Source organism: Aythya ferina (genome assembly GCF_964211825.1).
Source record: "Aythya ferina genome assembly, chromosome: 1".
NCBI classification, from domain to species: Eukaryota; Metazoa; Chordata; class Aves; order Anseriformes; family Anatidae; genus Aythya; species Aythya ferina.
Genome location: NC_140296.1, coordinates 170,499,930 through 170,526,790, shown reverse-complemented (window position 1 = coordinate 170,526,790; position 26,861 = coordinate 170,499,930). Strand labels below are relative to the sequence as shown.

The 26,861-nt window shown below is 40.0% G+C and overlaps 2 protein-coding genes across 3 annotated transcripts; both read right to left on the bottom strand.

Annotated features, from left to right (window-relative positions):
- Positions 1 to 4,178: 4,178 nt before the first annotated feature.
- Positions 4,179 to 9,273, bottom strand: LLPH (LLP homolog, long-term synaptic facilitation factor). Its single transcript, XM_084506581.1, has 3 exons — positions 9,129 to 9,273; positions 8,833 to 9,015; positions 4,179 to 5,169 (listed from the first exon to the last, which is right to left on the bottom strand). Exons 2-3 carry the CDS (start codon positions 9,011 to 9,013, stop codon positions 5,006 to 5,008), a joined length of 345 nt encoding a protein of 114 aa, XP_084362707.1. The 5' UTR covers positions 9,014 to 9,015; positions 9,129 to 9,273; the 3' UTR covers positions 4,179 to 5,005.
- Positions 9,274 to 9,291: 18 nt separating this feature from the next.
- TMBIM4 (transmembrane BAX inhibitor motif containing 4) lies at positions 9,292 to 17,018 on the bottom strand. Of its 2 annotated transcripts, XM_084506580.1 has the most exons (7): positions 16,855 to 17,018; positions 15,239 to 15,347; positions 13,820 to 13,925; positions 12,232 to 12,265; positions 11,215 to 11,332; positions 10,667 to 10,712; positions 9,292 to 10,079 (listed from the first exon to the last, which is right to left on the bottom strand). In XM_084506580.1, exons 1-7 carry the CDS (start codon positions 16,949 to 16,951, stop codon positions 9,873 to 9,875), a joined length of 717 nt encoding a protein of 238 aa, XP_084362706.1. In that variant the 5' UTR covers positions 16,952 to 17,018; the 3' UTR covers positions 9,292 to 9,872. The 2 variants fall into 2 exon arrangements, with proteins under 2 accessions (XP_084362706.1, XP_084362705.1); XM_084506579.1 differs by lacking the exon at positions 12,232 to 12,265 and having other exon boundaries at positions 11,215 to 11,369.
- Positions 17,019 to 26,861: the final 9,843 nt, after the last annotated feature.

Genomic DNA, 26,861 nt, shown 5'->3' with positions numbered 1-26,861 from the left:
AAAAGGGAGGTAGAAAAGTTGAAAAGAAGAGCAGAAGAGCCGCTTCCTGCAGCAGTGAGCTATCAGATGGCTCAGTCCTCCCATGGAAACTCACCCTTAGATAAGACAAAATTGATGGCAAAAACCTGGCCTGTCGAGAGCAATTCATAGCTGTTGTTCCCGGCTCTCATCATCCCCACCACTGCCCTGACTTGATTCAGATCATGCCACCCACAGGAGCAGATTCCTTTGTACCTCTCAGACCTCCACATTGCTAAGGCTGTAGTTCTATGATCATTTATACCGGGTAAATTCACACTACAAATCTGATAAAAATCAAATTTCCAGCTCCTATCACATTCGCTAGAAGCTATGCAACACTTCAGGCTGCTGGATGAAAAGTTAGCATAGTAAAAGCAGCTATCCAGTATAGAAGAAGGAGGGCTACATTTTTTTTTTTTTAATAAAGTGAGCTTTGTTCCCAGTCTTGTATTGCCTCCTACTGACAATGCTCTCTCTACAGTATGACAGTAAACTGTCCCAGACATAAAAAAAAAAAAAAAAAGGGGGTGGGGGGAGAAAAGTGGAATCTTGTAAGTATATTTCAGCTAGACTAGTTTCCCAATCCACTTGATTACACAGTGCAGAAAAGGTGTCCCAGAACAGAAATAAGTGACCTGACAACCCCAGGAACTTCATTACCACCATTCAAGCCCAGTCAGCATGAGTTCATGAAAGGCAACTCCTGACTGACCAACCTCTTCTCTTTTTATGACCAGGTAACCTGCCCAGTGGATGAGGGAAAGGCTGTTGATGTAGTCTACCTAGACTTCAGCAAGGCCTTGACACAGTCTCCCACAGTGTTCTCCTGGAGAAGCTGGCAGCCCATGGCTTGGACAGGTACATGCTTTGCTGGGTTAAAAATGGGCTGGAAGGCTGGGCCTAAAGGGCCCAGAGGAAAAGGGTCTGGAGGTGTTGGTCAATGCGCGCCTGAACATGAGCCAGCAGTGTGCCCAGGTGGCCAAGAAGGCCAACAGCATCCTGGCTTGGATCAGGAATAGTGTAGCCAGCAGGAGCAGGGAGGTGACCGTCCCCTTATATTCTGCTCTGGTGAGGCCGCACCTCGAGTACTGTGTTCAGTTTTGGGCCCCTCACTGCAAGAAGGACATCGAGGCCCTGGAGTGTGTCCAGAGAAGGGCTACGAAGCTGGTGATGGGCCTGGAACACAAGTCCTGTGAGGAGTAGCTGAGGGAACTGGGGGTGTTTATTCTGGAGAAGCCTCATTGCCCTCTACAACTGTCTGAAAGGAAGGTGTGGAGAGCTGGGGGTCAGCCTCTTCTCACAGTAACTAGTGATAGGACTAGAGGGAATGGCCTCAAGTTGTGCCAGAGTAGGTTTAGGTTGGAAACGAGGAGGCATTTCTTCTCAGAAAGAGCAGTCAGGCACTGGGACGGGCTGCCCAGGGAGGTGGTGGAGTCACCATCCCTGGGGGTGCTTAATGAAGGGTTGGACGTGGTGCTTAGGGACATGGTACAGAGGGTGACACTGGTGGTAGGGGGTGGTTGAACCTGATGATCTTGGAGGGCTTTTCCAACCCTAATGATTCTATGATTCATCCAGTGTGAGGCATCTGCAACAACTCACTTTAAACCCAAGTCCTGCACACTAAAGTGCAGATGTTGTCAGCTTGTCAGGAAACTGTCAACAGTCTATGTGATATTTAGCAATTTGCCAATGAAGTCTTTATACTGTACAAACACACATTTTATACACAACCATTTCCAAAAAAACATCAGAAGTTAATTTCTTCAGTTCTGACAGTTACACTTGCAGTTCAAAACTTGTATCGTATTTCCCCTGCCTTTCCTAGCTCCACGAAAAACAGGTTGCGCAGGTGGCATGGAAGGTAGGTGGCACAGTTACAGTAGTAGGAAGTTGCAACAAAGCAGTTTCACAATAGTGCAGTTAGACACGCACACACAGAGAAAAAAATGTACAGAAAACCCCACCACTTATGCCAGTGTCATTTCAGTTAGACTTTTAGCCTTCCATCAGTTGGATCAACTGCAACTTTTTCTCCCAGAATCACAAGCTAAAATCTTTCTCAATAAAGATCAACAAATTGTGATGTGATATAATTAGTGTTTAGAGGTAGATGGCTTACTCAGAAAATCCATGTAAGGGCTTTTAAAATAAGTATTTATGCCAAAATTTATCATGTTTAAATTGCAAAGAAACAAGAACTAGGTTTTCATCAACTGATCAGACAGAACGTTTCAGATTCAGCAATGTAAGCTGAATACTCAACAATTTTAAAAAATGGCATTTGTGTTCACATGTAGATACATGAACAGCTACTCAGAGAAGATCTAAAGCAAATTCCAAATCCAAAACTGCAGTAGCAGCAAGGAGTATATGCTGAAATGCTAGAAGGTAAAATTTCCGTGCTGCGTTTGTCATGTAACCTGACCTCTGAGGTTACATCCATGCTGTGCATTTAGCCAGAGCACTGCTGTCTGTCCACACGTGAGCCTTAGCCTGGATTACAGATCCCAAGCAGCCAGGCTCTCCAGACCTGTCTGGCCCACAGAGAGGTCTGCCTCACCAGAGAGCTGGGGTGTCAGTCTGAGTACGTGGAAGTACATGGTACTAGGCTAGGAGCTGCCTTCCAGTAAAGACTGGGGTTTATTCCTTTCTTATCCTCTGCTTCAGTTCAAAAATCAAACAGGATGTCTTAAAATATCTGTAGTTTAAGTGAACCTGTTTGACTTTATCCTCGACACCATGAAGGAAATACCTCACACAGGCAGTATTGTTTCAGCTGGTAGGAAGCAACCGCTAAATAAAAGATGACTGCGGGGTCTGCTGTCTCTCATTTGAGACTCAAATCCCTAATCTGGTCACAAAAGTAGTAGACTAATACATTTGTGCAACAAAGCTCAGGGCTAGGTCATAAAAGCAGAAATCTAAAAAGCATTCAGTTGAACAGATCATTTTCTCTTTCAGAGGAAAGAGCAGAGGCAGAACTGGAACAACTCCAGAGAGGAGAGCATAAGGCAAGTACAGCAGTGGCGGGCTTGATTAAGATGAGAGACAGAGTATGGCTGTGCACCTAGAGAAAGAAAATAAACCAACTCTGAAGTCGTACGTTTAATGGAAGTACTTTGTCAGTTTGATTATCTCCACTCAGGAAAAGCAGTCTGCTTTCCCACCAGCCACTGCTTGAAAGTAACCCGATTTACAAACAAGCATGTCAGAAATAGCACTGTGCTTACTCTATAGAAAAAAAAATTGTTAGCACTTAAACCTAAAAAACTCCCCTCCACAACTCCCCAAAGCACTGCACACATTAAGCAGAATAGAGCCAACAGCATTAAAATGGTAATGAAACACAAAGTGACAGCTCTTTCCATTTTCCAGATAAAAATAATGATGAATCTAATGAACGTTTTCCTCCATATTAATCAAATTTAAAATAGTACTAATGTAAATGTTAGAATATTTGATAATGAAATCTAGACCCTAGTATCTAATAAAGCAAAGAACCGAATAAAGAGCAGCATCTGTTTTTTTTGCAGAGATATTATCAACTTCATGGAAATATTTTAAAAATACAAATGTAAGTTGTTAAAGGATTGTAATTTGGTATACTTTGATCTACACATCTTACTGAGACTTGTTAGCTGTCAGTGTATGTGCAAACAGATGATATACTGGTATGTCCTGCAACATCTTTGTAGTTCTTTGCTTCACCTCAGCATAAGAAGAGTATTTTCCCTCAACACTTAACAATCATAATAAAAACGAAACAAAATACGGTTGATTTTTTCCAGAAAAACTAAATTTTCAGGCTGAGTAGTCCTTAATGGACTTTAGTACAGAATACCAGTGGAACTACTATTAAAAGGCTAAATCCTACGTCCCATGTCCAAGTAATCACACATCACAATTTCTGGGCAATTACAGAACGTGGATCCCACCTTGGGTGACGTTGTACAAAGGTTATGCTCTGCATCAATGCAGGGTACTTCAACAGGCAATACACAGCAAGACTGGTACTGTAATTACTTCCATCCTCGAAATGAGAGACATTTTAAAAACACGGGCTTTCTGGGCAACTAATTCTTGCATCTGTCATCACATGTTATTGCCAAGTAATATGCAACCAACTGTAGCTAATGACATATAAATGGCATCTGTTACGCAATCCTGCAATATTTTATTCTATGCCCACATTGTAAAGCATGATAGATTACTGCCATTTTAAGAGAAATATAAAGCTACTGAAAATACATGCAGAAAAATAAATCCTCATTTACTTTAATAAAACTTGGAAAATGTTTTAGAACTTCTTCCTCAGTCTGTGCGTTTGCATTCACTCAGATTAACAAGAAACGAATCAAACAGTTTTACTTTCAATTACTTAGCTCCTACTGTATTTCAGTTGCATAGTGAAAAACCTTGTTTCAACAACTTTCTCTTTGCGAATTTTTAAAAAAATGTCATGCCGACACTTTGTTTTGATTTTTACTTTAAAAAGAAAATTTCATGAAGCTTTGGTGTTGACTTCAGTGTGTAATCTCCTTTAAGTTACATATTAAGAGGCTGTTTTCATTGATCACCAGACGTTAAAAGCGACACAGATCAGCATGACAGAAGTTATTTGACAGAACTTAAAGGATACAGTGAGCTTACAGAAATCTTTGGTAAAATTTACTAATAGAAAAATTACATTGACAACAGGTCAAGACCATTTACAGCTTTTTTTTTTTATAGCATCCATAAAATAAAAGATGACACCCCCCCCCCCCCCCCCCCAAGAAAACATATAACCAAACATTTAGTCTATTCAAAGGCACTTGCTTTTTTGCATTGCTTTCATCATTTGCGTGCCCAGCAGTCTCTTCAGAGGTTCATGCAACAAAATAAATCATACTCGGTGGCCAAATACAGAAGCATCGTGTACTTGTTTAGGATATTTATTATGGAAAGTAAAATACTCATGATCTTACAAAGTTCTTCAAGTCTACCGGGCTCGGCCTTTGGCCAACTTTGATTTTTTTTTCTCTTTTAAGCGCTGTGCCCTAAGCTTCTTTTTCTGCCTGGAATGCATCCATACTGGGTACTGTCCATGCTCGTCTAGGAAAGTTTTTTTGTTTCGTTTATTACCTATGTCCATTTTGCAGTCATCTGGAAAAGAAAGGAATTTATAGTGAGCAAAATACATGAATCAGTTTCATAGAAGCTATTTTGTTACTAGATTCACAAACATGATAAAAAGATCTCTATACACAACAGTATTTGTGGACAGAGAGATGAAGGCTTTGTACATTGAAAGTGGTTTCCAAGCCAATACAACAGCAACCCAAGAATTTCAACAGCTGATAGTAAATATGAAGAATTTTCCCTAAAGGCCTATGTCTGGGCAAAGCACCTTATTCTTTAGCCTGCCATCTGTTCCAACACTGTGTCTAAAAACGTTGTGTGTGGTCTCCATCAAAAGCTGCAAGCATACAGGAAGCCATAGGCTTACTGAAACATATGTACAATTAAACACTTTTTATGATGTAATGTTTAAGATGCAAGGAAGTTCTAAACGTTAAATTGAGTGGAAGATGAAGACAGGTAAAGAGAAGAATAAAGAGAAAAATCTCTGAAAAATGCAGGGAACATATAACTTATGAGCCAGCAATGATACATTTGCCTGAAAAAGTGAGCATAGGATCAAGTTCAATACAATTAAGAGGCAAAGAGGACTAATCTCTAGGACCAGGAAGGCTACCTGTGATGTGGTCACTCCTAAGAACAGCATCCTCACCTAGCTAACACCACAAGAACTGGCTCTTTTAGGGAGACAACAAGGCTACAAGGAGGGGGGGGGGGGCACCTTGTTAAGTGTAGATTTGAATAGTACTGTACTATTAAACTTTTGTTTCCAACCTTCCACATGCAATGCTAAAAGCTTTATGATGAGCTTTTACATAGAGGAAGACGACTTTATGTTGTTTGATGTTAGAAGACAAAGTTCATGAGGAAAAGGCCAACACACTGCTTCAACGGTTGAAATGTGCTGGCAGTCTACAGGGATCTGCAGCAGTCATGTGCAGGAACCCTAAAGTTGGGATATGAATACCTGTAATCAGCAGAGAATCAGCACAGGGGCTTATTGCTGCCTGCAAAGGGTAAGCAAGACAAAAAGTCCCAGCTCCAGAGATGTCCTGAGACATCAGAGAAACACAAGGGCTTCTTAACACTGCTGCTCTGCAAATGCCACGGAAAAGCTGGTCTGTCCCAGCCCAAAGCTCCAGATGTTGGGAGCAAGAGCTAGAACACAGGGGGAAGGAAGGTTCTGAAGAACACAGAACCACACAAACTATTAGTTGACAGTTCAGGTGGCGCTCATATAAATTGCTGCATTAGATGGCGGTACAGATGTGATGCTACAGCATCAGGTCTTTTCTTCTAGTAATAACACGTAAAAGAAAGGATCCACAGCACCAAGCAGCACAGCACAAGTCACAACTTGCAAAAATCTATTGAAGAAATAAGCCAGTGCTATTTGATGGCCAAGCTTCCCAAACAGAGCAACAATCAGAGCAAAATAACAGCACAAAGTTACAAACTAGGTTGCATACACACTGGTTTATACAAAACCACTTTGCTTCCAACCAATTTATTTGTAATTTTACATTTAGTTAGGGTACTGTTCATGGATTTCTTTTAAAGTTAATCCACCCCTAAATAAAAAACAGATAAAGGAAAAAACATAGAACACAACTCTACTTAAGCTTCTTCTCTGGGTTCCTGTCCTGTCATACCATTAAGGTTAATCTGTGACATGAACGGGCTTGTGACTGCAAAAAGGCACTTCCATAATAAATGTCTGCTGCAACATTAACTAAATGAAGAAATATTCCTGGACAGAGTATTGGTTGTCTACGTAATGTGACATTTTCATCACTTTGCAATCCCAAGGATGCTGTAGGAATCAGTAAGAGGAGGAAAGTTACTGAACAGTAAAGTGGTCTGAGGATGTAAAGAAAACTTACCAAAAAGATTGAAAAGAGAAAAGAGAGAAAAGATAAAGAAAAGGACAAAAAAAAAAAGCTATAAAAGCAGTTAATTGCAGCAGACTCAATGGGTATGATTATGTTGAAAAATATGTGCATGCCCATAAAGTTTTAAGAACATCTACAAAACTGCTTTTGACTGAAGGCTAGCCAGACCTTCCATTATTTTTTCCTAACAACAAAAACTGGGGGAAAAAAAATATTCTGTAGTATGTTGTGAGAAATACCTTAAGGTAACACAGGAAGATATCCCTAATACATCTACATACTTTCTAAGGCTGGAAAATTATTCACCTGTTGCTTATCTATGGGAAGTATAAATTCTAGATTAAACCTTACACTTCAGTCCTTCATAACATTTTGCAAAAATGTGAATTTCTTAGCGTCCATAAACAGTTTGTGCTGAAGAGTCCTCTCAAAGATAGCATTATTTCCACAAAACTTACAGCTAAGTATTTCTGAGGCTGCTACCTCTCTGCAGATGCTGCGTGAAATTGACCACTGCATATAAAAGTTGCCAGCAGATTCGGAAGGGGGTGCAGGAATGACATAACCAGGCACTTGATTCAGAAACTAGGTTTAAGACAGCAATGTTTCCTGCAGCTTCAGCACCAGCAAGCTGATGATGTTCCAAATCATTTTGAAAATTCAATCCTAACCATTGTAAGGAACAACTTTTACAGCTGGTTTACAGGACAAATGAGAACCACAGAAAAAAAGCTACAAATCATACTCGGTTCTACCCTTAACAAGGTAATTATTTTTTATATAGCCTCCATTTCCATTTGCAACAGTTTATAGGCTCTGCTGTTCAAATTCGTAATCCTTCTGTGTCTTTCCTAATCCCTGAAGCACTGACAAAACTGCCTGCGTGACTGACAGTCATGACTAGTATTATTTCAAATCCCTACTGTGCTGTCTCAAGAGACTTCTGCATCCCACATAAAAAGCTTATATTGGCAACTTCGTAACAGCTTACACAGCATAAACTGGAAAAGAAAAAAGGGCTATGATTTAGTCTGGAGTGCAGTTTTGGAAAGAGGTGGTATCTTTCTGACTCCTGTCCAGGACACAGCTACTTAAAACCTTTGTTTCCATTTCCTGAACTATTTAAAGATTACATCCTTTCCAAGGAATGGACAGGAAGATGGAATTACCTGTAGGTGGCTAATGTCATGCACTCCTGCACCACGTGTAATGTATTACCAGCATTAAAAAACCAGGGTCCTTGTTACCCATACCAGGGCACAATATATTTAAAACTGAAAAATCACTGCCTATGATAAGGTATCTACAAAATAGTTTTAGCTCCTGCTTTATACATTTTTTTAACATCCTTAAACTGGAAAAGAAGTTATGTCCTATCTCGAGCTTAACAGCAAAGATGATGCTGTGATTGGAATAAACTGCCAAGGAATCCTTGCTTGCTTAATGCTTTTGCAAAGGGATCTCTGAGGAGCTTTAAATCAAATACTTTAAATCAGATGCTATTAAGCCAGCTCCACAAGCGACTAGATGCAATGCAGAAAGAAGCTAACGTTACCAATGAGCAGATTCACTGACTTAATAGCAAATTTAGGTTTTGGAGGAGAGAGATTTGGCTTTCCAGGCCGACAACACGGAGCAGAACTGATGACGGCGGTGGAAAGCAGAGGAGTAGCAGAAAGCTCCCGGTACATCAGGCTGCTTGCAGGATACGAGCAGGCGGGGCAGGAAGGGGGAGGGGGGGGCGGCTGCGGAGGCCGGGCCGTGCCCGTGCCGCGTGTCCCGCTCCCCGTCTCACCCTGCTGCTGGCGGAGCTCGGCGGGGGGCAGCACGGCCGCCACCTCCTTCACCTCCTCCATCACGGCGTCGGCGTCGGCCCGCAGGAGGCTCTTCAGCCTCTCCAGCTCCTTGGGCGCGTTCTTCTTCCTCTTCTCCGCCCGCATCTTCCTCCGCCACTTGCTCCGCAGGCTCTTCGCCATGGCTGAGGGGAGGGAAGAGGGCGCCGTTAGCGCTCCGCTGCCGCCCCCCCCACCCCCCACCAACGGCCGTAACGGTCCCAACGGCCGCCCCCCCCCCCCCACCCCCACCGCTCACCTCAGCCGCGCACGAGGCCGGTGCCCACCCTCGCGCTAGGCCGCTCCCGCCGACTGCGCAGGCGCGGGGCGGCGCGCCCCGGATGAGCATCACGTGACACCCCCCCCCCCCCCGCGGGTTCTCCCGTAAGTCTCCGAGCGCGGGGGCAGCACCAAGCGCAGGCTGCGGGCTGCAGAGTTTATTGGGGGAACGGACACAGAGCGCCAGCGACTGCCTTCAAATGGCTCCAAACACGCAAAGACAGGCAATAAATAATCCTTAACACACCACGAACCCCTTCGTGTAACGTTCTGTCAGAACATTCCCCCCACACCACACAAAAACTCGAACAAGTTTTAACTTAATAACACATTGCACACGGATAAACTGGGGCTGCCTGTATGCTTTCCACTTGCGATCCCAAAAGCAAACATTCCCAGCAGCTACAGAACAACAGACAGAGGCATTCTAACAGCTTCCTCTGGAACAATCAGAAATTGGCAAACAATTCAATAACAAATTACATTGAGTGCAAATTAAGTAATTTAAAAAGTGATTGAAACAGCTACACCACGTTAACTAAATAAAATACATGTTCTGGACAAGAACTTCAGCAACACGAAAAGCCCTGCCCCCCGAAAAAGAGGGATCAATACTCATGGAATGACAGAGCGACAGAGATTCAGTCTCTTTGTAGATCATCCAAGCCAACGCTATTTAGGTACTGAACTTCATACTTGTGATAATCAACCTCTCTGCTTCTGATTATTTTTTATTAAACGCCTCCAGTAAACGCAGCAGGTGTAGGAACAGATTGATGATGTCCAAGTAGAGATTGATCGCAGCCAGTATGTACTCTTCGGGGGATAATTTGTGCATCAGCAAATGAGTGTCGTAAATTATAAACCCACAGAAGAGAAGTGCTCCAGCAGCAGCAAACACCAACTCTATCGTCTCACTGTAGAAAAACAGCTGGAGGCAAATGAAAGAGAAAAAAAATGTAAATTTAATTTTCTTCTTAATATTAAAATCTCTGCACAAAGATATGCTGCACGTAAAACATGGATACCTACTGTCTTTTTACTGTTTTATACATACAACTACAATACTACAATGACTCTTCAACATTCTTATTGCACGTAGATCCCAGTCATACAATCTCTTAACTAAGTAAAAAGCATCTTCTCTTAAGAGAAAGCAAGCTCTGGTCTCCAAAACAGTAACACCAGAAGACAAACTAAACAAAAAAAAATCTGATTAAACCAGAAGTCTCCTTCCCATTCTGTCAGACAAGTAGTGCACCTCAGCTGACAGCACTCTTGTCAGTCAGTTCAAACACCACTTTCAAACTAGCAAGAACAGCATCCAACAAAAATCTGAACTGGAAATGAATGGTTAAAAGATTACAAACATCATCTACAACAGTAATGGACCCAGGCAGGATTTTTTTTTTATTATTAGGATATTTCAGAGCATTCAAAATGTTTTAGTTAGATTAGAAGTTAATACACAATTTACGTGAAAGAGTATTTTTTGACCTTGAACGTGAGGTATCTTACCCTCAAGAAACCTGAGAAGATTAAAATCCACAAGCAAGCAAAGAGCCTGAAAAAAATAATAAAATAAAAATTAAGCTGTGAGTGCTAACAATACCTTTTCTTTTAAATTTTACTTAAAGTCTCTAAATCTCTCTTTGTATAAAACCTCCCCACAATACACTCAGTAAATAAACATCATCAGTTCTTAGATACCAACTGTTTGCTGGCATCAGTGGTAAAATTTGCTTTTATAGAGCTGTCAAAAGTTACACCCTAAATTTACTGTTATATTTGAAACTGCTCAGTCTCAGTGAAAAATCCAGATAAACTAGTGTAATATGGTTATAAGAATCATTATTGCAATAAGGAGCGCTATGCTGAAAATAATTTCTTACCAACAGAGCAGAACTGCATAAAATCAGTAACTTACGATAAACAATGCCCTCACTATTAACTTGCAGCAGGTTAGCTTCTATTGACCTGTATTCATTGTTATATCTGCAAAGCTTGCTTTAAAAACAAAAAAAAACTAGCTTGACAAAACAAAAGTCATAGATAAGACAACATACCCCGCTCCGAATTTGCTGAAGTCTCTCTTCGACTGCAAGGTATATGCAGTCAGTCCAAGAAATACAGCAGTAGTGAGAATAAAGGCTTGCAAGACGATGGACACATCGTAGAAGCTCACTATAAACCGAAAAAGCAAACTGTCACTTAAAGAACGCTATCCCATGTATTTGCTCAGTTACCTGTTGTGGAAATTAAATTTAAATGTTCACAGACAAGAAAAAATCTGAGTTGTTAGCAAAAAAGGCAAATTATGCCTGAACTTGTCTTTGCACTTCAAGATCACAATCATATGTTACACAGACCTTTGCACTAAGTTTGACGTTTATGGAATATTTGTAGCTTCTTAAATAGAGATAAGAACAATCTTCCATACTCACAGAAAAAAAAAAAAAAAAGAGGAAAAAATAAAAAGTGAGCTATTTTATGCCTTGATGTGTTAGAACTTTTTGATTAGGGTGCAGGAAGGAAAATATAAGTGGGTGGAGCCTTTTTTCTACCTGACTTCCTCTTTAACCTCATTTCCACAAATGACTTTTTTTGACTTTTGTTTTTGTTTTGTTTTGTTTGCAGGAGACCTGAAACCACACTGAAGAGGTTTCAGCTTACGATGGAAGCTATAGTGCAAGGTGATAGCACAACTTCTCTGCATACCGCCCTGAGAACAAAGTACAAAACTCTCCAAACTCAAAGCAGTTCCCTCAGAGGACGAAGGAGGAGATGAGGACATTTTACTTGCAGATCAGCTCTGCTGAGAGGTGCCTTCCAGGAATGAGCACTGCTAGCTGTTCTAAAAGAATGGATGGCATAGCTCACTTCAGGTTTATACAATTTCACTCCTGGACAAGACTCCAGCTTCCTCTCTTGATTCCCCAGGTTTTTACTAAACTCATTATCATTCGGAATTGTTAATCATCTTAATATCTCATTTAGGAATCTCAGATGGCAATTAGTAAAACATATTGGATTCATTATTCAATTCATTTAAGGAACCAGAAAATAGGATGGCTATCATTTACCTGTAATAGCAACTGTCAGTGCTTCCAGCAGGGTCTACAAAAAGTAAAAACAAATAATTACAATGATAAAAAAAACAAAACACTTGGAGACTTCACACGTAATAAGATCCATTATGTAATATAAACCCCGTATGTGTTACATTAGTTCTCCAGTTAAATTTTTATACATTATAACATGCTTGATGTCCAACAAGAAAATGGCAATCGTTCTGTCATCGTGTGCTGGACGTTGCTGTGATACATAAAAATAACGCAACATAAAGTGAAAATGAATGACAGACAGCCACTCCAGAAAACTGCCATTTAGGTCTTCTACACAGAGCACACACTGATCTGATCACAGTTCTTACAAACAGCTCAACAGAGCTGTAACATTTCTCAGACCTGCTATTAGAAATGATCTGTTTCCAGCTTTCTGTACACTTTTCAGTATTTGAAATACTTTCACTGAACACTCTTAATATCTTATTAGACAGCTAAGTGTCTGTGTCAACTTATTCCTCTCCCCAGTCTGCCACTCATAAAGCTAAGATAAAACCAAATGTACTATTGATGTCTGGGTCAAAAAAAAAAAAAAAAGAAGGTAATTTGAATTTAAGTTTCATTACAAGAAAACAAGAGAACTATCTATGGCATGAACCAAGAGATCATATCAAAATAACAGCATGCTTAACCCATATTTTTTTTAAGGCAATTTATCACATGCAGTTTTTAATCCTTCTATTCCTACACAATGTAATACTTAAAACTGTCATGCCATAAACTGTCACACCACATTTGGTGAAACTATTACTTTACTCCCCGTTACTTTCTGTCCTGAAAGACAGCAGTGAGTCAGGATACAACCCTGTAACAATTAAAAGTTTTTCTTTGTAAGTAAGGGTGGGTTCTGTCTTCCCACTTTATGACAAATACAACTTAGGCAGCAGCTTCTAAAGCATCAAATTCTGATGGTGCTGATGTGACTTCCTTTCATCAGACTGATTTGCTACATAGTCCAAAATACCCAGGAGCAAGTTAGACCACATCTACAGCTTTGCAACATCAGGAGACTGACATTTGAGGATAGTGTTGTTTGACTTTCCCGTGTTGGAAACATTTTAAGAATTTAGCATCAAACAGAAAACATTTAATGAAATAAACACATATGGCTGGTTATATTTGGGCCTGTCCTCGAGGTTGTCCATTGAACAAATATGGCAACAGGAATGGTCCCCTTCTTTCCTATTGAGCAGTTGCACAGAAACTAACAAAACAATAATATACACATACATAACATACACACACAAACACACATACATATATAGAAGTAAAAAAATAAGGGGGGGAAGGAAAGGAAAAAAGCTTGCTCAATCTGATTTCAAGCTCTAACGTTCTTCCTGAAAATGTGGTAAAACAAATCTGAACTGGAGGCTATCTAGAAACAACCTGTGAATAGAACCTCCAAAAATACCCTACATACTCATAAAGGTTTGAGTTATCTTCCAAGGAATACAAGAAAAATTAGCTACTACTAGCTTGATTTAAGGAGTTCATCAAAATCGAAGATGTTCTAAGGACTATTGAAATTAAATGTATAAATACTTACAAATCCAAAAAGTAGGTATAAATTAACAGGATGCTGGTGTCTGTAGAGCGTCAGTGCTAAGATTATAGCCAAAGATCCAAATACAGATATCAAAAGCAAGGCAGGCCTGTAAAGTTTCATTAAAAAAAAAAAAAAAAAAAAGGTCATCAAAATTAAGATAAAATACTTGGTAGACATTAAAAACGGTTTATATAAAACAAACTTTTAAAGTGATCACTTACACAAAGATGCTGCTCCGTAAATCCAAAGTAAACGTAAAGCAAGTTTTACAATAAAACTGTTCTAAAACATATCACCATAGATAATCAGTTAAAAATAGTACGGCCACAAATAACAATAGTTTTTTCATGCTGAAGCTATAGATTGCCCAGGATTTCATCAAGTGTATGAAGAGAAAAATCTATCTGAACTCAACTAACAGTTTTAAAGTATATGTAATACTTTGTATATTAAGAATTCCAGGGAATTGTTTTATTTATTTATTTATTTGGTAGGTTTTTTTAATTAAGCACATGAATCCAACAAACATGAGCACTAACCATGCCAAAGAAAACCAGGACTGGCTGGCAAATATAGCTATAATTAAATCATTCAAGAAGCCCTCCTAGCAAAAACTAGACTAAAATCAAACACAAAATCACAACAGGTCTAACTGAGCAGGATGATTAAAAAAAAAAAAAGATTTAATTATAAAACTGTAGTCTTACAACATCTGCTGTATATAATACAGCTTATACAGGAACTCATATAGTACTAGATCCTCCTTTTTTATTAGGGCTATAAAGCGAAAGTAAAAGCAAAGCTTGCAAGTGCACTTGGAAGAAAACAGAAACTGGACTCAGTGCTTTCTTCCTTTCCCCAGTTATTCTTTTCTCCTATTTTCACCACAGTTTGATTTTGAGACTTGTTTTTTTCTCATGCAAATTATGAGGCAAAAAACTAAACCCATAGGAATTTTAAAAGACTAATTTTCAGGAGACAAAGAAACAAACAAACCAAAAAAAAAAAACACACCAAAGAGTGGGGGAGGAGTGAGAGGATTAAGAAATGATTCAGCTTTTTGGAACTAATACACATAAACAACAACATACCAAATAGATTCTAAGAGCAGATATTTAGACCATAAAACAAGAAATATCAATAATTCAGATGTTCCACACTAATATATAGCTTTTCATAATGCAAATAAACACTATTACTAATGTACTGATTAAAATAACTTTTAATAACAGCAGTTGAAATACATTTTAATAATAAACTACAGAGAAAAATGTCAGAAGAAAAGTTATGCCATAATTAGGTTACAAATTTTCTATTATAGAATCACAACACTGTGTGATCAGGCATACAGGAGTGCTCCAGAGCAACTACATAAACTAAACACACTGATACACACTGTGATTTCATTTTAGTATTTACCTTTCATGAACAAATGCCTGTACTCCAGTAGAGTACAGAAAAATTGCAGATGTGACCGTGGTCAAAAGAACTTGAATGGAAAGAATGCTGTAGACTTTCCGCAGAAAAGCTAAAAGAAAAAAAATAAAAACATAATCAACTTTCACTTACACTTAGAAAGTTCAACAGTAAATTGGATACAAAGTTTCTGTTTGATATGGAACTATTAGAAATTCTTTATTCAGTGAAAAAACAGAGAAGAAAATAGTAATAAGCTGTTTTCCCTTAAAACACCAATACAGTATTACAGCAAGATTACACTTTTTCTTGCACATAGTTATATAGACAGCAACAATGATGACAAGAAGAAATAATAGTAAAAAAACATTTAGGAAGGATTTATTTCAGACTGCTTTTATAACTACATCCAATCTCTATTTTCACTGTGAAAATACTAAAAGTATTCATCACGTTCCTGGTATCTAATGAATGTAAATGAAAAATGATAAGCTTGGAGGTTGTGTGGAGACAGAAAGAGCTGTAACTATTTTTAAACAGCGAAACCTTTACAGTAATATCGATTTAATTGACCTTTTGTCATGTTAGACATAATTTATCATCATTTGTGACTTCTGCTGTACTGGATGGATACCTACAGATACAAGCTACTACAAGAAATTTCTAAATTAAGCTAACAGGCTTCCTAATTCATGAATAAGAGAGTGGTTCACGACACTATGATATGGGACATAACACGTATGTCCCACTCTAAATGGAAAGAGACCAAGTCTGTTAAGTAAAATGCTCTGCAACTAAGAATAGGCTTACAGCGAGAATCAGTCAAGCCTTAATAACACAGATTAAACAAATTTCAGAGCACATGCTAAGAGACACTAAATTAAGCTCAGCAGTGCTGCTGCAGCAGGCAAAATTAAATATATTTGTAAGCTATGAGGGACCAGACCCTACTTTGCTGTAACACACTGAACATACACAGAGGTAGCCTGCTAGCTGGCCTGCCCTTCTCCCCACATTACTAAACGCGTCAGCAGTTTTGCTAAGGGCAAGGCCACTTTCATATTGGCTAGGGCATCTTTTAATTTCCAATCAAGATAAAATTGTATTTTAATAGAGAGAGATCTCACGCTTATCAGAAATGTCTACTAAAAAATTTGCTGCGTACACTGTTTTTATTCTAAGGTGTATACCATAACACTCTACCTACTTCAGCAAGTAGGTAGCGATGAGAACATTTAATATAGGAGTACTCAATGTATTTAAGACCTGAATGCGAACAGCAAAGCAGCATTTCAAGGCCACAGCTATGGCCTGGCAGCACCCAGACGCTGAAGCTGCGGAGACAACACCTGAAAACACCCCCTAGAAGAAATTAACCCCCCTTAATTTCTGGGTTAAGCTACTGTATTTAATTACAGGCTCCGGTTTTAACACGCACACTTTTTACCAGTCTGATTTGGGCTTCAAAACGCATCGCTGTAGGGTTTAACCCCCCTGGTAAGCAGACCTATCCCTCCACTCCCCCCCCCCCCCCCCCGAAACGCCAAAATGAGCCCCCGGGGAACCAGGGGCCGGGCTGGGCAGGGCAGGGGGGGCCCTTCCTCGCCCCCAGCCCCTACCCATGCGGATGTGGACGCTGGCCGAGGCCACGTTGCTGCCGTAGTTGAAGTCATCCTCGATGGAGCTCCGCGGGTAGCGCTGCTCCGCCGCCGCCATGGCCGTCGCCCTCCTCCCCTCACGCAGCAACGGCCGCCGCCGCCCCGCTGCCGAGCCCCGAGCGCCTCGATGGCGCCGAGCGCCGAGCGCCTCGATGGCGGCGCCCGGTCCCTCCCGCCCGCCGCCCCCAAATGGCGGCCCCGGGGCTGTGGCGAGGCAGGGACTCCCCTCAGGGCGAAGTGGGGAGCCCCCGAGTTTGGGTTTCTACGCGGGGGGTCTGCGGGATCACAGGAGGGTTGGGTTTGCTGTGAGAAGCCCTTCGTTGTGCCGTCCTTTTGCCCGCCCAGGTCTGCCCCGCTGGAGATTGAGGATGGCTTGAGGAAATGTTGTGTTTGTGCCTGTGTGAAACTCAATTTCCTGTTGCTATTTTTAAGTCTGACAGGTCGTAAGGGGAAGCTCCAGAGACTGAAAAAAAAAACCATCCCTTTTACTGATCTTCACCTCTGATTCATCTCCATCTGCTATGTGGAAACCATTCACCAAGTCCATGCCTACGAATATGTATCAGCATTCAGCAATAAATGATAAAAAAGGCTTTGGGTGTGCATGTTCACTATCACTGTACAACCCCCCAAAGCCATGTTTGACTTAGAATCATATCATAGAATCATTAGGGTTGGAAAAGACCTTGAAGATATCTGGTCCAACCATCACCCTACTACCAACGTCACCCACTGAACCATGTCCGTAAGCGCCAGGTCCAACCTTTCCTTGTATAAATATTTCATGCAAAGTAGAATTTGATTCTGGCTTTCTCCTAATTATACATCTTATCCTTCAAAGTGAATGCAGATCAATTAAACACAGCACAAAGATGCTCAATGTTTCTCAGATATATTTTGTACCATTAGCCTTTATATGAGTGGAATTGCCCCCAACAAAGTTCCCCAAGATGGTAATTCCCATTTAGGGATTCACAAAAAACAGGGGTGTGGGAAGAGGAATGCAAAATATTATTTTTTGACTTATGAATATTATCAAAAGCCTCCCAAGGAACTGAAGTGATAGACATTTTAGAAATGTATGTAAAAGATTCAACTCAAATAAAGTACTTTTAAAAATTGGAAAATAGTGGCCTCTACTGTACTCAGATTCTCAAGGGACAAGTAAATAAATTATGTGAGTCTGTGATGAAATAATCTTGAACAAATTTCTCCTAGTGAGCTGACCTAAGATATTACATTTCAATTACAGATACAAAAATTATGAACATTACTTTATATTCTGGGAAGTATTTATGGTTTTTAAAATTTCATTTCGCATTTTTAGTTGCTGTAGAGTAGGATCTGTCAGCTTTAATCCTGAATTTGGAGATTTATGCATTGCTTGTATTGCTGAATAGTAATTGTTTTGAAATAATTATGCTGCCTGCTTTCTTGTGAAAGCCTTTGGTCTTCCAGTGCTAGGCATTACTGGCCAGCGTGACCAGTGCTCCCTGGTGCAAGTCCACCTAGAAGCTATCACCGATTAGAGCCCTGCCATCCCAGGTACTGTCCATCACCAGCAGCTGCTTGCTCAATTTGTGAGTCAGCTGCGGGGAACATCGCTTTGGATGCACGCAGCTAGATGTTTAGATAATGCAGGCCAGAACACTTTGTAGAGCAGAAGTTATTAATGGATTTATACAATAGGGGCTTATTTGTGGCCTCAGGCTTTTGAGTTGATAAGATAAACAGGATCATTATCAGTATTGCTCCCAAGCCTCATTAAGCAGTTGTAACCTAAAGTGAGCTGAGAACCACCAAGGTGCTGAGATATGGTGAAACTCTTTCATTTTTCTTCAGTAAAAAACTGAACTTTTGCTATCAAGATTATGATGGACTTCATTGGAACCTCAATACCCTTTTTCAAATCAGAGAGGCTCTCTGTTCTCTGCTTCTGTGAATTAAAAGGGCCTTTCTGCATGTATTTGGATAGCAAAGATATAGCTCAGCAATATCTTGAGTAAGTACTATAGGTAGTGTGCTTTTGTGAGGCTGGAAAAAGGTGACACTTTATAATGGATTTGGAAACTACAGTGCGCTATCTACCTCTTATGATAATCACTAGCTATTTGGAAGCCTCATGAAAATGATAGATGGTCTCACTTCTTTGTGAGAAATGGAAAAGTTCAGAGCATTGCAGTAGAATGGACTTGAGCAAATTTGCAATTAGTCTAAGCCTAGAAAAGAATAAAGGAGAGATATAATAGTCTTCAAATACTTTATAGAAGGCTGTTGCAGTTCTCCAGATGTGAAGAAAGTAGCAAGTAAGAGGTAGTGTGGCTTAAACTAGTAAGGAAGGTTCAGAGTGAAAAGTTGAAAACTTCTTGAAGTGTAAGCAGAGTAAAGCTGTGAAATAGGCACAGGCTATGAGACAGGAGATTGCAGGAAACAGGCATGTGTACCTTTGCACTTTTGTTCACCAACCTTCTGTGTGGAAGATGTTAGTCTGATGTAAGCCGCCAAGGAACAGTAATGGGCTTATTCAGAAAGGCAAGGGACAAAGCAGCAAATGATTCATTCAATGACGCTACTCAAGCACAATCTGTTAGGGTTGCTGCAGATGGCAGAGGAAAATTATTTACATCTGCAGTACAGATAAACCCTGCAATTTTCATGCCAAAAGACAGCATCATTCTTGTCCTGAGATCTTTTTCTGTTAGTAGCAGGCACACACATAATGCACAGGGCAGTGAGCAGTGCTGTAGAGTGGCTGTACTGAACTGAGGTTTAATAACACGGCCTCTGCCTGGCTGAATGCTTTCAATGTCTTTGCAATTTTCCATTCCTCACTTGGGAAAGTATACCTTATAAAATGCTAAATATGCCTTATAAAAAGCAAAGTATGTTTTACATTGCCTTTCTTTTCTGTATTTGATGTTTCCATAAACATACCTCCATCACAGTATTTTTATTTGAAACCACTGCAGTCCCACAGCGACTTGCCTAGGACCGGCTAGACACCATCCATGCATCCATTCTGCATGCGTGCAGGGTGAAAGAGCTTTCTGTTCTCCAGGCTCTGGTTTGGACTCCTGTATGGGGAAAGGAAGCTCTTTCTCACTAGAAACTCACTAGAAACGGACTCTTCTGTGCCTTTTGTCTGTTATACATAATCAGTAGCATTACTGGAAAAATTCCATCTGGTGCTCAGAGGTACTTGGGAAAGGTACTTGGAGCGCTGCCAGGATTCTGCTTCTAGCCAGAGGTTTGGTTTTAAATAATTGTGCCAGAGCCCCTTCGTTTGCTGCAGCTCCAAGCAGTGTTCCCAGAGTGACCCCTCACAGCATCCCTTTGATATCCACCTGTGTGTCTTCACGTAATCACGGCTGTCCTTAAGGCAGGACAAAGCAGTCTCCCCAGATTGCAAAGCCCATGATCTCCGCGTGGCTCTGGACAAATGCATGACGCATGACTCCTGTCATGTTGCTCGCATGCAGGGTGTGCAGTCACGCATGGGGCATTGGGGCAGCAAGGAGGTGAGATCCAGTCACTTTGTTTGCAGAACAGCACTGTGCGGATGTGAAGCACCGTGGAAAAGCAGAGGAGAGAGGTTTGGTTACATATGTGCATCCACCCAGCTGTCGCCCATTAATTTATCCCCAAATGAACTTTGTTCTCGTAATTTCAAAATAGGTGGCTAGTTAGGGTAGAGGGATCGTTTTACTGTGTGACCATGAAGAATCTTAATTTCAAGAAACGTGTTTTACTGTGAATTTATCCTCACACTCAAGATACGAAGTTCTTGACAAGTGGAGACAATCTCACAATGGCAAAGTTCTTCCAAATTAAATTTTTAATTGCTCTAATAACTACAGAAATGTCACGTTGCTCTTACAGGGCAGGAAAATAACAAAGAAAGTCAGGGACAGATGTTCCATCTGCTACTCTAAAACCCCTGATGGTGAATTTTAAAATCCACGGATCAAGGAAAGAGAGTTTATCTTCCTTAATACTTACAGTTTCATGAGAAAGGCTCTACCAAGAGCAAGCAGGTCACCAGGCTAACCTTTCATCATTTCAGGATGAAAAACCTCTCTGAACGTTCCTGTAGTTTACTAGACCCCTCATCTTTGCCATATGATTTTTATTTATTTATTTATTTATTACCCTGTGAAATCCCATCTGCATTACGTATTCCTTCTTTATACCTCACCAGGTTATAAGTTGATTAACTCCTTTATGTGTGTGTGTGCGTTGTTCATGAGACACAGCAAGTTAGATTTGGGTCTTGGGATCACAAAACACTGGAGGGCTCAGATGCAGTAAGAAATGGGTTGTCGGTAGGAACTGAGCTTCCTGGTGGCACTACCTTTCTGGAGTTTGGACTACCTTTCTGAAGTCCATAAATGTGTGGGGAATGAGCGTACCTGCTAGGGAGCACAAAGTGGAAATTAGCTGTGTGGACTGACCTTTATTCTAAGGATTGTGAGCAGCTCTTGAGCAGACTTGTTTGTATGGATCAAGCTGAAAGCTGGTTTTGCTTATAATGCCACCTTTGTTATTTTAGTAACTGTTGAGGTTGAGAAAAAGAGCCTTACCATTTTATTCCATGTACAAGACCAAATCTTGGGGAAATGTAGAGTGCTATACTGGCAATCCAGCTTTAAGTTATTTATTTATTTATTTATTTATTTATTTATTTTTAATGGATTTTTAAAAATGGAGTTAATATTACAAAAACAGAACAAAACAAAACAAAGCAAAACAAAACAAACAAAAAAAAACAACAGCAATTTAATAGCAGTGCTACTATATTTATAAATAAGGGGGAAGTATTCATGAATTGTTTCCCTGAATGAAGCATCAAAACACACCACCACGGTTTGAGTTTGATGTTGTTTTGTTCAGTTTCAATTTAGCAGCAAGAGCTGCTCGAATTTTGTGAATGCCATATGGAGCCTGTTTATAAAACAGTTATCTGCTCTTTCTATACAAATCCTAATGTGCTTTAATTATCTTCATTGGACAGCCTACATTACCTGTAATGGCTAATTATTCTGTCATCTAAAAACCTGTGTGCACTCTTGGAAATTAGTTTATATAAACCTTTGAGCTTCTTTTGTCATGAACAGCTTTAATTCTTAGCATTTTTTTCCTTGCATTTTGAAAAAGTGGGGTCAGCTTTGCTTATTTCTGTGTGAGTGTTTAGTGCAACAGCATCCTGATAAGAACAACAATAATAGGCCCTGCCAGCCTCAGCCTCATCCAAAATGGGCCCTGCCAGCCTCAGCCATCCTGTGACTCCGGGCATGCTCTGGCTGCATACTGGTGCTTGGTGAGCCAGGATTTGGGGAGGGCACAGCTCACCCCTGGGCACTGCCTGCACCCATGGGTTTGCCTGGAGTGGCTGCATAAGGCACAAAATATGCTGAGGCTTCCCCAGCTCCTCACTCAGACATCTTCTTCCTCCTCTTCCCGCAAAGAGGGCAGGGCTGGCGTGGGCAGAGAAGTGAAGGGCTGAAGATGGAGTCGTGGCACTCACTCACAAGGTTAATTATTTAGTGAAGCAGACCAGCATTAAGTCTCAGGATGTGTATGCCAGGTTACTACTTATTTTGCATGAGGCAGAAAAAAAGCTCATGAGTCCAAAGTTTGCAAAGCAATTCCATGTCACATCAAACAACCTCTTTGTAACAGAAGTTCAGAAAAGTATACTACAGATCCCTAAATACCACGCATGTTCCAGATGGTTGCAGTAAAGGGAAAACGACTTGAAAATAGGTCTCTCACCTGAGTGTTTTCCAGTGTTGATTAATATTTAAATAGCACTTTTATTTTAAGAACATAAGTGAGTCTCTTGTAGTCTTGACATTCTCCCAAACTAGCAGGAAGAACAGTGGTGCTTTAGCAATCAGCCAGAGATTTGGATGAGCACTAGTGAATTTTCAGCTGATTGTTCCTTTTCAAAATTGTTTCTGAAGACGTGCTTCAGAACTGCTGCTCATTTGTAAGGGATGCCTTTGCAGAGATTACAGGCTGGACAATCATCTTTATTAAATTCAACATTTTTTCAGCATTCTCATCTGCATCATCCCTGTTTGTCCTTTTGAAGATTTTTGGACAAAGCATGTCCCCTTTGAAAAATCACTCCGTTATTTTTTCAAGTCGAATTAGGGTGAGATTTTTCCAGTGCCCTTAGGGATTATTGCTTATTGATTATAATTAATTATTGCTAATAACATTTAATAATATTAATTGCTATTAATATTTGATGCTAAGTGTTAATGCCGTGACGTGAAAATCAGAAGCATCACTTCACCTGCAGCAACTCAGCAGCTCTGCTCATTTAAGAACAAATCATTTATTTCCCTCCAACTGTAGGCTCTGCTTATAAGGACTGCTATTAGTAGCTTTACTTCTACAAAGCATACGTTGTCCACTTCAATAAAAAAATCCATAGTGGTGCCTTCTTCTTCACAGGGATGTCACTACCAAGAGCTCCGTGGGCTGCAGCGTGGATTTGTGCTCGGCAGATCTGTACTCTCTGTGGTGTCTGTCAGCCTGCTGCCACCTGGGAGTGAAATGCCCCTGCTATGGTTTAAAACCAGGTCAAGTACATTTATTTAGTTTAAGGGAACATATTTTTGACAGCAGTGTTAGCGTTTAAGCCTGTGTTAGAGATGAGTGATGCTGACCATGCAGAAAAGCAGCCAGAATGATGTAGTCATTGTAGTTATATGAAGAAGTTGAGTGATCCAGGTAAATTTCCAGTGTAAATCCCTAAATTTGGCTTATTGTCATCTGTGTGAGATCTTACTGACCTTTCTGTAAGCACGCATCATCTGGAGCACATCTGCATTATATTACATCCTAATACATTGATGCAATACTGCTTTTGATTTTTAGAGATTCTTGCTCAAGAAAAATGTATTTTAAAATGATTTTAAATGACAGTTTTCTCTTTATCTTAATGAGTCAGCCATTAAAGCGATCGATTCATTAATTCTAATACTTGGTATTAGACAATTAATCTAATTAGAAATCTAATTTCTCTGCTAAAATATTAAACACACTCATTAATACCTGCCAGCAAAATAATTGTAAGTGAACCCTCTCATTAGTGCTTTCCTGATTCCTGGCCAAAATAACACAACTGTTGTGCAGTTACTTGAAAGCACCATGGCAGAATTTAGTAGCAATACTTCAAATGAAAATCATTGCTGGGGCAGATCTCTGCTTTATCATCTCTGTGAGGTTTCTAAAGGGAAGAACAGATGTGTCTGCTAAAGTATTAACATAGTTATTTATTAGTCTTCTGATAACCTTATGTTTTGGGGGAAACTAGCCCTTTATATTCAAACATTAATTTCTCCTTTTTCAAGGAGAAGTTTAACAAGGAGAGAGTGATCTGTCAGCTGGTTTCCAAAGCATCTGTTCTGAGGTACTTTCTAAGTACTGGATTTCAGTCTTGAGACTTCTCTGCTCTCATATAATAGCAGGACTGAAATATCTGATTTTACATGGCTGTGATGCAACTCATTCCAGGGAAAATTTCAAAAAAAGGTGACAAACCCACCATAAACTCCCCTGACAAATTGAAATAATAACAATAATAATAACATCAATTAATAATAATAATAGTGGCATCATAATAATAATAATAATAATAATAATAATAATAATAATAATAATAATAGTTTTTTATATAAATTATTCAATATCTTTATAAAAGTCAGACTCAAATGCCCTCTACAGTGCCTCTGGGGTAGTTTCTTAAATGCAGGCAGGCTCATTGCAAACAAATCATGCAGTATGGACATTAACTCCCAGGACTGCCCAGGCAGTCTGGGTTTCCCAGGTCGGTGGAAAGTCCTGCATGGGAGGCTTCCTTCCCCAGCTCGTGCCCTCCAGGTGTTAGAGCTGGTGGCTGCACCTCTGCTCTTAGGTCTAGAGCTGCCTTGTAGTTAAGCTGCTAATTTTCTGAGATGCTTTGCAATACATACGCCTCCACAGACTGTTTTGAGGATCGGTACACTTTTCTGAGTGTCTGGAATAGGGCCATGTTTGAGATTGCCTGAACCAGAAGTTCATCCCAGAAAGGTGGGATTTACGGTCTCACTTTCCAAAAAGCCTTTGGTCGCCAACATTATGTAGTAATTTTTGAAGATTTTGCATCTCCTTGGGATTTGGGACTGAATTATGGCTTTGCTCTCTTCTAAATTGGTTCACTTGTTTGATTTTTATACAACAATTTGCTTACAGCTGAATGTTAACCTAGGATGGACAGTGCAACACATCATTGTGAAGAGCTTCAGGAGCAGACATTTCCAAAGATAAATTTTAACAGACAGACATATTTTGTTATACATCCGCACTGAATAACTTAATGTGTAGATCGTAGTCAGCATGAGCTGAACTACAGGGGGGCTGCTGTATGGGATCAGAGAAGGAAGATAATGGAACACCATGGCTGGTGGCAGGGAGATTGAGCAGCTTAAGCTAATTATAAATTAACAGTTTTAGTTATTATTTGGCCTATTTTCTATGTGAGTATCACCTTAAAATGTCATTTGGAGCAAAATTTAGTCTTGTTAGTTCCTGCACGGCAGAACTGGAGCTCTGGCACACCCCAGGGAGTTCATACTCAGTCAGGTGCCAGTGTGAAAGTTTGTGTCTCAAGGTACATTACAGGATCAGCTGCTTAGCTGCTTCCCAGCCATGCTGTGCTGCCAGCTGTTTGAATATTGCTTCCCAAGTCTCAGAAATAAATGCATGTTGTGTTATTGGTAAATTGTTGCTGGTATTTTGTGTTGTCTCTCTAGGAGGTTTGTCGAGATGGAAATCCGTGTGCAACCTCTGAATGCTTTGAAAATGTTAATGTCTACATCTGTACGCTGCATAGAGTGGATGACAGAGGTTAGAACTGGGAGTTCTCCCTTAAACCTTCTGCAAAATTGCATTGCTTTGCTCTTCATATTCAAATGTGCCTGCACTTGACGGGTTGCACTGCTGTTGTTAGACTCAGGAAGGACTTAGGAAGCAGCTGACGGTGTCAGTCCTGTCTGAGAAAAATTGGGAGAAGAAATCCCAATGCAGAGCTTCTCCTCCATCTAAAATACACATCTAGAACATTTTCAAAAGGATATAGTTTTACTGAAGAGCTAAGAAGAACAAAAGTTGCTGACCTCATGATATCTTTGTCTTTATAAAGAGTAATTTTTGTAGTCTAGAAAATGATACATAAATATTCTCTGTACCCTGTGGTGCCTCATTCATCTAATTTAAGTTTGTGTTAATGGCTTTTACAGCAATACCATTGTTATTGTTAAGGGAATGCTCTTGTGTCTACTAGGCACTGTAGAGATACAGTATCTGTATAAACCATGCCAGATATTCTGCTGCACATCTAGAGGTTTCTACAGACAGAGGTCAGGGCAGTAAGAATTCTGTCTGGGGTAACAGTCATAGTGGAGGTTATGATGACCTGGCTATTTGTAGACAAGGGATTTCCAGAGGCCAATTTGTAACATATGCATTTTCTTATCTAATATTTGTAATTGGTTGTGCTGTGCTGGGTTTTGCAGAGGGATGAATACACCAAGGTATTGAATGAATACACCATTAGACTATGAAAGTCTAATGATGTGCTGATAAAAATGTATAGAACTCAGTTATTTCTCCCCTTTTTCTTTCAGGAAACAATTAGTCTAGTATGCACCCCTGAATCTCATCATTAAAGTAAAAAATGTTCAAATATGCTTTGATTGACAGTTTCTAAAAGCACTGATGTGGGAAAAGATGTTTTTCTTCAGCCCCACATATAATTATAATTCTCATTGAAATTCTTTCTGTAAATAGGTTGATGCTGGGAATATAGTTTGAGAAGCTCACATGCTTTCCTGAAATTTATGCTTCCCATGATAACAATAAATTACAAAACTCATGTTAAGTGCCTTCTGGTTCTCAGAATACAAATGTAGACTTTT

Coding starts and splice junctions, on each gene's coding strand:
- LLPH (XM_084506581.1), bottom strand. CDS start 9,013: ATGGCGAAGAGCCTGCGGAGCAAGTGGCGGAGGAAGATGCGGGCGGAG. Junction 5,170..8,832: donor CGAGCTCCGCCAGCAGCAGG/GTGAGACGGGGA, acceptor TTTCTTTTCCAG/ATGACTGCAAAATGGACATA.
- TMBIM4 (XM_084506579.1), bottom strand. CDS start 16,951: ATGGCGGCGGCGGAGCAGCGCTACCCGCGGAGCTCCATCGAGGATGAC. Junction 10,713..11,214: donor TTCAGCAAATTCGGAGCGGG/GTATGTTGTCTT, acceptor TATTTTTTTCAG/GCTCTTTGCTTGCTTGTGGA. Junction 10,080..10,666: donor TCTTCTCAGGTTTCTTGAGG/GTAAGATACCTC, acceptor ATTTGCCTCCAG/CTGTTTTTCTACAGTGAGAC.